Raw genomic sequence first — 14,221 nt, 5'->3', positions numbered from 1 at the left:
CACAATTAACTCCAGTCATCCAGAGCTTGAGAACCTATTCTAGTCTTCAGGACTCCATGGTGCTACAGCAAGTATAAAATTTGCTGAAAGTAATCTAGTTTCCATTCCCCCCAGTTTCGTGTTCCAAAGGTGGCCACTCATTCTATACATATTTTGATGTAGAATCAATGTATAGGAGAAAAACACATACAAAAGTATAAAGAACAGAGAACCTTCAGAAAACTATTGATGCTAAATGCTGTGGGGGTACATGACCTTAAAGCTGCCCATGCAATGCATTGATTATTTTAGTTAATGGCTCATGTGAAACACTTCCTTGAAGGCAGACATCTAGGAGTGCTGATGACTCTGAATCACTCAGCAGAAGCATTAAGAACCAGAGAGAAGAACACATGACCGGGCATTGGAGACAGACAAAGCCTGAGTCCTACACTGCCACTCCCTATCTACTCAAGGCATCAGAACTCTTTGATCCTTACCATCCTCCACACCTTCCAATCATGCGAGCTACACATTGTTAAGGAGCTTACATTCAAAAAGATATATTTAAAAAGAAAATGTATATGGACTCTCTCACAAGCTGACGTGAACAAAATAGAAGCTTAACATTTTGGATCACTTATCTTAAAATTAATTTGTTGATGGATGTGGCTTGTCCTCATGAACTTGTTTCTTCTGCTGAAATAAACCTACTTCTCAACAAGAGAAAGTTGTTAGTTTAGCTTTGAGTTTGAGAAGATCTTGTTGTTTGTTTCCTTTTTTTTTAATCCTCAAGTAGTTATCTTTCCTTCTTAAAATTTTGGAGTGGAGATGCCCCTAGAACTCCCCAACTTAACTAAGGTCATTGTAGAAAGAGGACCTACAGTTGCTGAGATGGAAGTAAAGTCATTGTTACAGAAAGTGAAGAACAAAAATGATGCTTCAGTGACCTATTTAGTGGCCTTTGTTAAGGACTTGTTAAAATGGTTGGACAGAACAGAAGAAAATGAGGTATTTTCATTTGGAACGTGCTAAAAACATTGTCTCTAAGTAGTCTTCAAAGTTGGATTGTGCTTACTTCAAAGTATGCCAGTAATCATACCATCATTGAGTAATAGGAAAAATAATTAAGATTTTATGTTATGTATGATTTATAATATACATAATATATCAGCATAATAGCACATATAATAGCACATGAGATATGCACACATGCGCACACGTGTATTTTTTAATCAATAGGAGTTTTGTGACCAAATATTTGGAATGTTCTGCACAACGCTTTCTATGGACAGAAAATACTATATCAAAGTAGTAAGTAGTATGGAAGTCATTGAAGTAAGGAGTAAATATACACATTGTGAAACTTATTTTTATAGAGTAAAGGTGGTTTAATTCTATTATATTAAGCCTTAAATGTGTTGGTGTTATACTTTGGCATCTCCGAGGAATATCTTCTCCAGTAACAAATGATACTTAGCGGTTGATATCCACTTTAGTGATATATAAATGTAATTTCTGTATTTTAATTTTTAAGATAGTTTAAATGTTTTGATCTTGCATCTGTGTAGAAAAATGACACTAATCATCTTTTAACATTCATTGAAGCCAGAAAGGGACTAAGGTATTTGAAATCAATTGAAGAAATTTATTTTAGACCTCAATTTTTACTGAAATAACTTTTTAAAATGCATCTGGCCAGAAAACGCTCAGCTTATTTAAACGGTTACCAGTGGAAAATCCAAAACCCAACTGCTAACAGGGCAGGGCATGTTAAGTGCCTCTCTTTGACCAAAAGTTGGGTCTATCTCTTGGGTCTGCTGAATAAAAATAGTAATCAATATGAGATAAAGGCTCCTAAGGTGGATGGGTCAACTACTCCATCAGGATACTCTTGCTCTGTGCTCTTGAATTCATTCTGAACCCAGAAAAGCACCCACAGGTATATTTTAGTATTGTGTCTTGTGAGAAAAGGGGAGGAGGTGAACTGTCAGCCTCCAGAAATAAGGGATTTAAAAAAAAAGGGTTTTAATCATCTAAATCAGAAAGAAAATTTGAGGTTTAATTAAACAGGTGAAATTTTTTCTGTGTGAAATGATGGCAGGAGGAGTGATTATACAATTTCACTTCCAGCAAAGGGGAAAATGTAAAACTCCCTAGCCTTACTGCCCTCAGAACACTATTTCTACATGGAATAAGATTAGTAGTAAGAAAAAATTAGTATCAAGAAAAAAACTGCACCTAATACTATTTAATATCTATCAAATAATTCAGTTTAATTAGAAGAAGGCAGAAATGAAACAGGCCATCAAAATCTAGCAGTACCTGGAGGCTAATTATAATGCATTTTATCCTAATTTCATGTATTCCCTCAGCCACCTTCCAGCCTAACCCTGAGCATTTTCCATTTCTAATCCACAAAGAGATTGTCATTTCAACTTTCATTTTCTGTGATAGAATATGAACTTTTGATTTATCTAATAAGGAATAGAAAAATGTGGCTGCAGTGAAGCTGTATTAAAGAAACTGTCCATGTGGCCTATGTTCCAGGAAGCAGCTGGTTCATCATCCAGTGGCAATGAACACAGAAATAAATGTGGAGTAATTCTCTTTACATACTAGGAAAGTCCAAGGATGTTACACTCTTTCTTTTTCTCTTGTGATTCTGCTTTTACCTGGAATTTTTATTATAGGATTTAAGAGACCATGTATATAAAGTAATTTGTTACAATAGAACAAAATAATAATCCCTCATTCACCACATTTCATGAATACTTGTTCTGAGTTGAAATCAGCAAGTTATAATTCAACCTAAAAATATCTCTTAACTGATGAATTTGTCCCTCTGAATCCAAAATCAAGTCATGTTTAGTAAATAAAGACCAAAGCCCAGGTGGTTCGTAGGACAGAACATTTTACTATATGTGAGGATTGAAAAATCTACAGAGAACTCCTAAAACCTTTCAAGCCAAAAAGACAAAACGGTTGCATAATTTGTGATGTACATTCCTTACAAAGATCCATGTTAGCATTCTCCATACCTAGATTGGAGGCATAAGAAGTAACGGTTAATTCAGTTTAATTTAATTCATCAATTTAATTCATCTGAAACTGAATTATGGAAAAGACTCCATGCAAGTGATTAAAAAGAAAGGTATTCTCAGGAAGAGTCGATGCCTGGGGTGACTCAAATCCCACTGGTGCCCAAACTGCACACAGGTGTACTCAGGAGCAGCAAACCTGCAATTCAGTTAGCAGGTGTGAGGACAATTTAGAAAAGGGAAGCTTTTTTTTTTTTTTTTAACATTTACTAGCATAAAGTTGGAAACGATTATTTTTTGAGGAATGAAGTGTGTTCATAAAATGGGGAATGTGGATCAAATTTGGAGAGGAGTTAAAACCAAAGAAAACAGAGGATGAGATGATAATAAAGAGCTCCAGAAGTTTAAGGAGGGCTGTGTCAGGGACACTAGAGAGAAAAAGAAATGCTGATCTGTTTACAGCCAATTAGATTAGCAGTTGAGTGGGGAAACGGAAGTGACGCTGAGCAACCAAGGAGGTCCACAGAGCTTGAAACTGGAAATGGTGCCTGGGTGGCTCAGTCAGTTAAGCATCCTGCTGACTCTTGGTTTCCTCTCAGGTCATGATCCCACAGGGTTGTGAGATCCAGCCCTACATCAGACACTCTCTCTGTCGAAAGAAAGGAAAGAGAAAGAAAGAAGAAAGAAAGAAAGAAAGAAAAAGAAAGAAGAAAGAAAGAAAGAAAGAAAGAAAGAAAGAAAGAAAGAAAGAAAGAAAGAAGAAAGAGAGACAGAGGGAGGGAGAGAGGGAGGGAGGGAGGAAGGAAGGAAGGAAGGAAGGAAGGAAGGAAGGAAGGAAGGAAGGAAGGAAAAGAAAAAGAAAAGAAACAGGAAAGGTCTGTAATCTCAGCAATGATAGAATCACTATCACTGAGCAAGTGTGAAATCCTAAAGAAAATAAATTAAAGAATGGGTTTTTGCTACATTTAACTTTAATTGACACGACATAAGCTAACTCCTTAATAACAATTTCACATAAACTTGATTTTTTAAAAAAAGATTTATTTGGGGTAGCGTGCATGCAGAGGTACACAGGCACAAGCAGGAGGAGGGGCAGAGGGAGAGGGAGAGAATCTGAAGCAGACTCTCCACTGAGCTCAGAGCCCCATGCAGGCTTAATCCAGCCCTGGGACCATGACTTAAACCCAAATCAGGAGTCGTACATCGAACCCACTGAGCCCCCTAGGTACCCCATAAAGATGATTTTTAAAGTCTATTCATTTTTACCTTGGGCTGCTTTCTGGCTTCTCATATCGTAAACTCTGATATATATATTTTTTACATAAGTATTTTGAGAAATAGTTGGAAGTTTCTCTAGAGTGGCCTTAAATCAGTTCATTTGGCCTTCTATAAATAACAGACTAGGTACAACTGGGAATAGAGTAGATGGGGACACAATCTTAACCATTTCTCTAGAAACTACTACACCTTCTGGAGTTGTGTTGGTTAGTTATTAGCAGTAACCAGATGGAGAATTATACTGTCTCCCCAGGATACTAATGAAAATAAGTTCTGGGATTTGTCTTTTTGAGTTCTTCCTGCTGAAATATGTTCTAACACAACCTTCAGGGCTAAAATTATCCTGACATTTCAGTATAAAAAAGCCAGTATGCACTACTGGCTTTAATGTAATTAGATAAACCCACCTTAATTACTGTATTTAAGCTTTATATTCTTTGCAATATGCTACTCTACCAAACTGCCTGGAATATCAAGGCCATTACATATATTGAAATAAGGTTGAAATTCATCCCATCAGCCTTTACTACAAGGAGGTTTCTCGTTTTGACCTTCGCCATGCATGAATGCCTGCCACACGAGAGAACATGAAGGCTAAAAACAAACAAGCTGCATAGTCGTGATATTTTAGAATTGGGACACATTTTCCCTCCCTTTTTCATTTCCTTAAAGAGATAGTGGACCAGATTTTAAGAAGACAAAGGACTGTTGAGCATGTATAAATAAAGTTATAAGTTACAGGGGTTTTTCTGAGATGTAAACATTATTACTATTGCAGATAGTCTTTTAGTTCTGAAACAAATAATGTATTTCATTAAGACAATCCAATGTCCTTTGAATTAAAAAAAATTCTCATTAAGTAGCTACATTTTCATGGGAAAAAGAGAATGATCAACTTTCTTGGTGGTTTTAAAGAGAATTCTTTTTTTTTTTTAAGATTTTATTTATTTGTTTGAGACAGAGAGAGAGAGACTGAGTGAGTGAGCCGGGAGAGGGGCAGAGAGAGAGGGAGAGAAACCCTGATATGAGGCTCAATCCCATGACTCTGAGATCATGACTTGAGCCAAACAGAGTTGGAATCTCAACCAACTGAGCCACCCAGGTGCCACTAAGGAAAACTCTACGTTACAGTTATTTAAAGAACATAACTATTAAAAATGTAATTTATATATAGTTAGGTAGTGTAATATGCATAGAGTCTCACATTTTCTTATCTTCTATAAAATAATTTTTTGACAGATTTTGGCAAAGGGAACAGTACGAATGGTCCTGAAGACTCTATAGATACCATAAGACATTATCAGAGTTCCAAGAAACACTTTGAAGAGAAAAAAAGCAGATCTTCATCTTTCATCTCCTCCATTGATGATGAACAAAAGCCTCTCTTCTCAGGAATAGTAGATTCTCCTCCAGGAATGGGGAAAGCAGCTGGACTCAATTTTGTGGAAGGAGGGCCCACCTCAGGAAGAATTCACATAGATAAAAGAAGTCAGTCTTGCAAAGGTAATCGAGTTTCTCAGGAATCAGATTGTCTCCCTTTGGTGCTAATTGTAAAATGGTGATTTTTCACAAATGAAGAACTGTACTGACACATGTTAATTTAATCTTTTTACAACTTCATGAAATATTTGCAGAGCTCCCGTCTCAAATCATCTACAAAGCATTTGTGCAAATCGGGAACAGTGTTAATTATTCCTAAACATTGATAGCATGAGACATTTTTGTGGCAGTGAGATTTAACATAATGCCACATAGAACACTGTGGGAAGATCTCTTGTAGTGATTCCAACAGGGAGCAGGAATTAATGAGTATTTTATAAGAACTAACCAGTTGATTCTTCTTTGTACCCTCTGTACCCATTCCTAACCCCCAACCCAGTCATTTTATAGCATGAAAAGCCAATGAGGTAACACTACAATAAACACCAAGGAGAATGTCACTTTACTAAAAAATATGAACAAATGGGGAGAAAAGTCCCTAAATAAATTATGCTCTTTATCCAACTTATTTAAACACAGTTGTTTAACATCTCTATGAAGGAATACCCAAACATATGGGTTTTATTGTAGAAAAGAGGCATGAGATGGATAATAATGTTGGATTAATGTATGCAAATTTGGTGCTAAAGGATGGGAAACTTAAGAAAAGTTAAGAACTATCACATGGAAGAACAATTAACTTAGCATAATGGGAATTAGAGCTTTAGATCTAGTGCTCACTTTGGCAGCACAAATACTAGAGCTACAGATCTAGCTGAATCTAACTGGTAAGTGCGGTGTAAGAACAGGTGTGGGTCAGACTGCTTGGGTTCCAAACTCAGCTCCCTTTATTTATTTGCTTTGCTCATTTGTTCCCTTTATGTCTTTGAATAAGACACTTGACAGACCCCACTAACATTCTGTTTGCTCATCTTTCAAATAAAGTAATATTTTCTAACTACCTAGTTGATTGCAATTATTGAACGAGATAACATGCATAAATTACTTTCTCTGAAATAAAATCCCTGTTTCATATTTTTCTAGGATTTTATTTTCTAAACTTTTAATCATTGAATATATGTATAAAATGGATATATAAAAATGTAGAGATAAAGAGTGCATAGCCAAAAAAAATCAAAAGAACATAACAAAAATAAAGGAAAAATGGTCTTGGCCTGGCAAGATAGCAAAATTATGGCACAGAGTAAATAAATATTACCTGTCATTATCACCATTATTAGAAGCGACTGTATCTGACAACAGTAGTTTTATTGACTCTAGGATGGTTAGCCCTTACATTTTTCCAGTTACTTTTGCTATCATATCAAATCAGCTTTTGCTATGACCCCATGTTGAAGTAAGCTAAGAATATATGCAAATGTTCTCTGGACAATTTAAAATCTTGATGAAGTGAATGAAAATAGTACCTCATTTATCACAATGGAAGAATGGAATATTAGATGTGATTACCAAATGTCCCATTTTAGTTATTTATGAAATCAGATTCTAGGAAGTACCAAAAATAGGAAAAGGTTGTATCATGGAAGTCAGAAGTTCTGAAGAGCTCCGTGGACCATCTCTACTTCTCCAAAAGTCAGCCTAATGTAGACCTGATTTTTTAAAAAGTACTTTTTGTTGTCTTCTTCTTGAGTTTTAGAGTCTTAAGTAACAAGTCATTAAAGACGTATTTTTGGGACTTCATTTGACTTTATAATGACTCTTGCTGACAGTGAGTTCTCGTGCCCTTCATCTTGTATTTTTGTTGGCCGTTTCTTCCAATTACATTTAATTAGCTATTCTATGTACATGATTTTAAAAAGTATTCTAACAAATAATTTTAATATCTACAGGTTTTTAATTTTCAAAAAAGTGCAATTCAGTCCCTATTCAAATAATAAATCAATGCCTTGAATGAAAATACAGAGCTGAACACTCATGTCAATTGCATAAAATAATTGATGTCATAGAGCATTGACCAGTGTGATACATGGTTAATTAATCTGACCAACTAATGGACAATTCTAAAACTTCTTTCACTGCAAAATTTATGCCTTAATGATTTTTAAGGTGAAGTATTATGGAATGTTCAAGAATTTGAATGCTGTGAAGGGTATAGCTCTAAATGCTGCAGTGTAAACTACTAATTCCCCACAAATTTTAGTTTAATCAGTAAGAAATTTCATTTACTCACGTTCCTGCACTTGTCATGTTGAGTCCAACAGAAGAGCACTTTTTTTGTCAAAGCTAAAGAGAAAAAAAAGCAAATTAAGTGGATTCTGAGCCTACTTAGATTGAGGTCAAAAGTTAACTCTAGAAAAATTGTGTACCCAGAGCAAAGTGAAAGTTTACTTTCTGTTCATCCATTTCTAGAAATGTGTCTTGCAACTATAGCAACCTTTTCCAAGGCAACCAAGTGCAGATTCTTTCTGAGCTATATTTAGAAAGTATCTACAAGGATGTTCATTTTGATTAAGACCACTAACCAGGATTTCCCCTTTGAACTTTTTTTTTTCTATATTGCTATTTACGCAAGCCAGTCATGCATCTCCAGATTTTAATAAAAGAGTAAATTATAATCAAGGAAGCCTCTGTCTAATAGTTTACATTTTGTTCACTTCTGTTGAGAAGATAATCAGTTTTTTTTCCCTTAGGCAGTGAAGAAAAAATATAATACTACATAATTTATTGCATGTGGTTCAGCATTGTTATTTTAAAATCAATTTATTATATATGATTTTCAAATGAGAGAGCTGTTAAGCATGGGCAGAAATTCTGTAAGCTTTCTTGGCACAAAACTTCTGAGCATAATATGTAACTTCTATCTTACCAATTCTTAAGAATTGTCTTCTCTAAAAATTCCTACGGTAACCGGCTATAGGAATTTTTAGAGAAGACAATAAGGTATCTTCTCTATAGGTGGCTATTCAGGGGCAAGCATGGGCATCACCAAACCGTTATATGTGTGTTCTAAATGTTTGCCATTGCTGCTCCAAAATTGAAAACCTAGAGTACCAAGACATTATATTATTGTTTTTCAGTTTTAAATAGAGTTACAAGTCTGTGAATAGTAAATCATATGATTCAGTGAAAATCTGCTGAAACCTTCAACGATATTATTTTTCTATTCATTTTTGTTTGGTTTGGTAAGATATCAAAAGAAATTATACTTGGTTCCTTAAAAGACCAAACAAAACACCAGGATCTTGTAGGCTAAGGAAGCCTTAATCACAAAGAACCATTCTGGAGTTCATAACAAGTCCTCTGAGATCTGTTAGCCATTTCAACAGAACCAGGACCTGACCTCCTATTTTTCTAATGCTCTTTGGAGATGCTAATTCCTTTGGTACAGCTTCACTAAATTGACGCAGCAATTGTAGGCACCTCATTAGAGAAATTTCTATGTATTCAATGATAAAGAGATAATGGTAGAAGAAAAAATACAGAGACTTTCTCTGCTCCTTGAAGAAAGAGGATGTTTTTGAGCTATCTGACTGTACTTTTGAACAAGCTGCAGGAAAGGAAGGGACTGCAAGAAGCCCTGCAAATCCTGTTCCCTATTTCTAGACTCATACCTAATCTTCCCAAATCAGTTACTTGCTACCCAATTTTTTAAATAGCTGAGGATATAAATTCCTTAACTTTACATAACTTTTGTCAGTGTTTAATCATAGCTAGTGTACAAAAAAAAAAAAAAGAAAAGAAAAAAAAGGTTTTCTATCAAACCAAAATCACTTTCTGTAATTCAAATCTACTTCCATGTGAAAATGAAGACCAGTTTTAGATACTCTTTTCCTCCTACCAGCCCTCCCAATGAGAAGATGTCACTTCTTTATCTCTGAAATAAACTCTCAACTCTACTAGTATTTTTTCTAGGGTTCTATTTTCCAAACCTCTAATCATTGTAAGCTCTTATGTGGATATGTAGAATATAGAGGTTAAGAAAGAAGAGCAAAAGCCGTCAAAGTACATGATAAAAAATGAGAGGAAAAGTAAGATATTATATTTTCCCTCAAATATTTGTAACTTGCAAATACAGATTGTAAGAGAAGCCGTAAATTAAAAGAAGATTCATCAGCAGGTGAATCTCTGTATGAAAAATGATCAGGGGCAGCCCGGGTGGCTCAGCGGTTGAGCATCTGCCTTCAGCCCAGGGCGTGGTCCTGGAGACCTGGGATCGAGTCCCACATTGGGCTCCCTGCATGGAGCCTGCTTGTCCCTCTGCCTGTGTCTCTGCCTCGCTCTCTGTGTCTCCCATGAATAAATAAATAAAATCTTAAAAAAAAATAAAAATATTCTAAATAAAAGAGCCACAAGAAAACATATTGGAAATTAATATGAATATATTAAAGGACGGTGCAGAAGGAACTACAAGGAAAGATAAAAACATAAAATAGTGTCATGGGACTTCAGGACCTTTAACACCCTTGCCATCTTTAATGGCTCTGCTCTGAGTTGGGTTGGGTTGCCTAAGGGAATCTCTTGAAGATTAGAACTTTTCCATGGCTCTCTCCTTCAGCCCACTCTGAATCACTAAGTATGCTAATTATCCTGGGAGAATAGCCCAAAAATCTTAAATCCAAGGCAAAGCAGTACAGCCATGCCTCAGAGATATTGCAGGTTCAGTTCTAGAAAACAGCAAAAAAGTTAATATCACAATAAAATGAGTCATATAAATGTTTTGTTTCTTTGTTCACATCTTATGGTAGGTAGTCTATTTAATGTGCAATAGCATTATGTCTTTCAAAACAATGTACAACACCTTAATTTAAAAGTACTGTATTGCTAAAAAATACTGACCATTATCTGAGCTCTCAGGGAGTTGTAATCACTAATGATAGATCACCGTAACAAATATAATAATAATGAAGAAGTTTGAAATATTGCAAGAATTACCAAAATGTAACACAGAGACATGAAGTGAGCAAATGCCGCTGGAAATAAAATGATGCCCCATAGATCCTTGCTCATCACAGGATTGCCACAAACCTTTGATTTGTAAAAACTGTTACCAGGAAAAGCCTCCATAGCTCAGAGGGTAGAGCACTGGTTGAGTAAAAACTGGTATCCTTGGGGTGCAACAAAGCAAAGAGCAATAAAAGGAGGTATGCCTATAGGAGCAAAATATGCTGTTTCTTCCCGAATACAAAAACACAAAACCATTGCTCTCTAATGAGAGACAAAACCGTATTCAAAACTCATGATCCCTGGGTGGCCTAGCAGTTGAGCACCTGCCTTCAGCCAGGGTGTGATCCTGGAGTCTCAGGATCGAGTCCCACATGGGGCTCCCTGCATGGAGCCTGCTTCTCCCTCTGCCTGTGTCTCTGCCTCTCTCTGTGTCTCTCTTTAAAAAATTTTTTTTAAAAAACTATGACCATCTCTATGTTTTTATTCATGCAGAAATGGACTGAGGAGGTGGCAGGCAGGGTGAGGAAGAGTAGGGGTCAGCTACCAATTAGGTGTGGTCTCAGGACAGGTCCTTGAATCACTTGGGTTCTCTGTCTCTGGGGTTTTACTCTGAGATCCTTCCCTACTTATCTTGTAGATGTCTCTGTTTATTGATGCAAAGGGGCACCCAAAGAAGTTGACGCCCATCTTGCTATTTCCCACAGATATTGCTGACACAAGAAGCTGGGAACGAGAAAATGCACAGACTGGGGCTGACGAGTCTAGTCCCTCAGGACTTCAGCGAGCTGCCTGGGGGATCTCTGAAACTGAAAGTGACCTCACTTATGGGGAAGTGGAACAAAGATTAGATTTGCTTCAAGAACAACTTAACAGGTATAAGCAATGGCAAGGCCAAGGGAGAGCATCAGCCAAGGCAGTAGTTGGGTCTAGGGTTTCTCCTTGCAACTAGCAGCTTGCTACTACCATGATCTCATATTTTTCATATATGCTTACTTATTTAAAATAAGACTGGAAGTTGACAGAATTATTAATCTGTGTTGCAAGGAGCATCTATTTAGAACACTTCATGCTTCTGGCAACATAAATCCTCTTTTTTCTTTACTTGTCATAAAATTAGTATATCACCCACAGCAGCTGCTGAAGAAAACTCCTTTTTTCTCAAAACAATTCATATTTAACTTGTTTACTAACACTCTCTTTTAATCTTGCTTTTACACGTTTTGGTTGTTTCTGGTAACTTAGTTATGTGTCATGGCATTTTTTTTAAGTATAGACAAAATTATTTAAACATTTATTCAGTCAACTTCTCATAAGTGTGATTGCATTAAAAATACCACAGAGTTAAAGCCCAGATCTTCTCCATTTTCCTTCCGTGTTTGATCTATACCCTTTGGAGATGAGGAATAAATTTTTGTTTTGGGAAGGATGGAATTCCTTAACTCAAATCTGTGTAGATTTCTTAAAATTAAACTGGTCGATAAGACTCAGGGGGAAAAAATACACGAATGAGTGTGACACAGCTGTGTTAGTTGTGCTTCATGTGGGAATTGACCTTGATTCAAAGGAAGCCTCCAAGTACACCACCAGGCAAGGCAGTGGTCACAGACAGAAAACTTCACAGATTCACCTAAAACGCTCAAATCACACAATTTGCTAAATAAATGTAAAACATGAATGCTGATTTACACAATGTTCACATATGCTGCATCATCCTGCCATGATGTGTGGTTACTAGGACCAGAGTTGAGGTTTGCACGGAAGGTCCATAGGAAAAAAAAAAATCTGTCTATCCCAGTGGCACACACTTGCTCTTTCACAGACACATAAGGTGGGGTACCCCTGGCCACGGTTGTGTACTGTGTACTGTACGTACACTGTCCATTGTCTCTGCTGAACAGCAATATGCTTTATTTGTCGGTTTTTGTAGGTAGAGTACATGTGGGGTCAGAATGAGCCTCTGCTGTGTGTCAGCACTGGATGGCCACATTTGGGGGTGACAGTTTTCTGTCCAGAGTTGTCATAAGAATAACTTGTTTTTTCCATCTCTATCTGTATAAGCCACACTCCGGCTTGTTAGGTCACATCTCTGTTCTGTCCTCGGCATGTCTTACGGGTTACTAGCATGCTGTCTGTATTTAATACATCTTAGAATTCTGTCCTTGTCTAGCAAGTTACTTGCTCGCTCATTATCTATACGTAACACATCCCAGGAGTTTTGCCTATACCACATAAGCGATTTACTATTTACTTCTTGTTTCTTATGTGCTTCATCCATGCTGTTTATTGTTTTTAGTGTTTTTTTAAATGTTTCTGCCGGAAACGAACAATGTCAAACAATATAGTAAGCACAACAGAGTGTGTGTGCACACACATATATATTGCCATGAAAAAAGAATGAGAGATTAAAACAGATAAATGGAATTCGAAGATCTACAAATTTGTGGACTAAAATCAATTTGTTAATTTCAAAGTATGGAAATATTGCACAAACTAAAGATTTATTTTGTATTTTATCTTTTCATGGATTTTAATAGAATTTAAAATCTTCTGGTGCTAAGATCCATATTCCATTCCCAAGTGCTCAATGCAAGTCTTGTCAAATTGAAACATATCTGAGAACATTAAAACTTCAAGTATAAGAACTTGCCATTGTAATACTTATTATTGGTCAGTGAAACCTATTTAGTTGCTTAATTAATGCATTTGCTTTTTTACTCTCCCTGCTATTTCTGCCAAGTGACATTGATCCTTTAGCCACAACATGTATAAAACTATATACTGTACATACATAAGAATTGATATGTATGATCTCTGAACTTGAATTCTTTTTTTTATAAATTTATTTTTTATTGGTGTTCAATTTGCCAACATATAGAATAACACCCGGTGCTCATCCCGTCAAGTGCCCACCTCAGTGCCCATCACGCAGTCGCCCCCACACCCTGCCCACCTTCCCTTCCACCACCCCTAGTTTGTTTCCCAGAGTTAGGAATCTTCGTGTTCTGTCTCCCTTTCTGATATTTCTCACTCATTTTTTCTCCTTTCCCCTTTATTCCCTTTCACTATTTTTTATATTCCCCAAATGAATGAGACCATATAATGTTTGTCCTTCTCTGATTGACTTATTTCACTCAGCATAATACCCTCCAGTTCCATCCATGTTGAAGCAAATGGTGGGTATTTGTTGTTTCTAATGGCTGAGTGAACTTGAATTCTTTGATTCCTCTCATTTAGAAAAAATAATTGCCCATTTCTTTACTATTAGGACATAGAATATGTGTTCAGTTTGTTGAGGAGATAAAAACGTGAGTGAGTGAATGGGTGAACGACAGGGACAGCAGTGATTTCTTCAGCAAAAACTTGCAGTTAGCCTAGATTAAAGTCATAACTCTGCTACTTAACTATGTACAGGATGACTGGGTCAAGTCACTCAAGCTTCTCTAGCCTCAGTTTCTATCTTGGATGCTTACACACCTGCAGTGGTGTTTAAGGACTAAGATATGATATATGGAAACTATATATGCTCAAATTGGAAAGTG

General features: G+C 36.4%; 1 protein-coding gene across 4 annotated transcripts in view; it reads left to right on the top strand.

Annotated features, from left to right (window-relative positions):
* Positions 1–14,221, top strand: part of KCNH7 (potassium voltage-gated channel subfamily H member 7) — a 471,528-nt gene that overhangs the window by 447,722 nt on the left and 9,585 nt on the right. For all 4 annotated transcript variants that reach the window (XR_012000301.1, XM_025994147.2, XM_072751747.1 and 1 more), the window contains 2 exons: positions 5,538–5,801; positions 11,387–11,555. Coding sequence is in view for 3 of the 4 variants with exons in the window: in XM_025994147.2 (XP_025849932.1) it covers positions 5,538–5,801; positions 11,387–11,555 (433 nt within the window). In the remaining variant the exon portion in view is untranslated. The remainder of the gene's footprint in view (positions 1–5,537; positions 5,802–11,386; positions 11,556–14,221) is intronic.

The sequence above is a fragment of the Vulpes vulpes genome, chromosome 3, assembly GCF_048418805.1.
Source record: "Vulpes vulpes isolate BD-2025 chromosome 3, VulVul3, whole genome shotgun sequence".
NCBI classification, from domain to species: domain Eukaryota; kingdom Metazoa; phylum Chordata; class Mammalia; order Carnivora; family Canidae; genus Vulpes; species Vulpes vulpes.
This window is presented reverse-complemented; position numbering and strand designations above follow the sequence as displayed.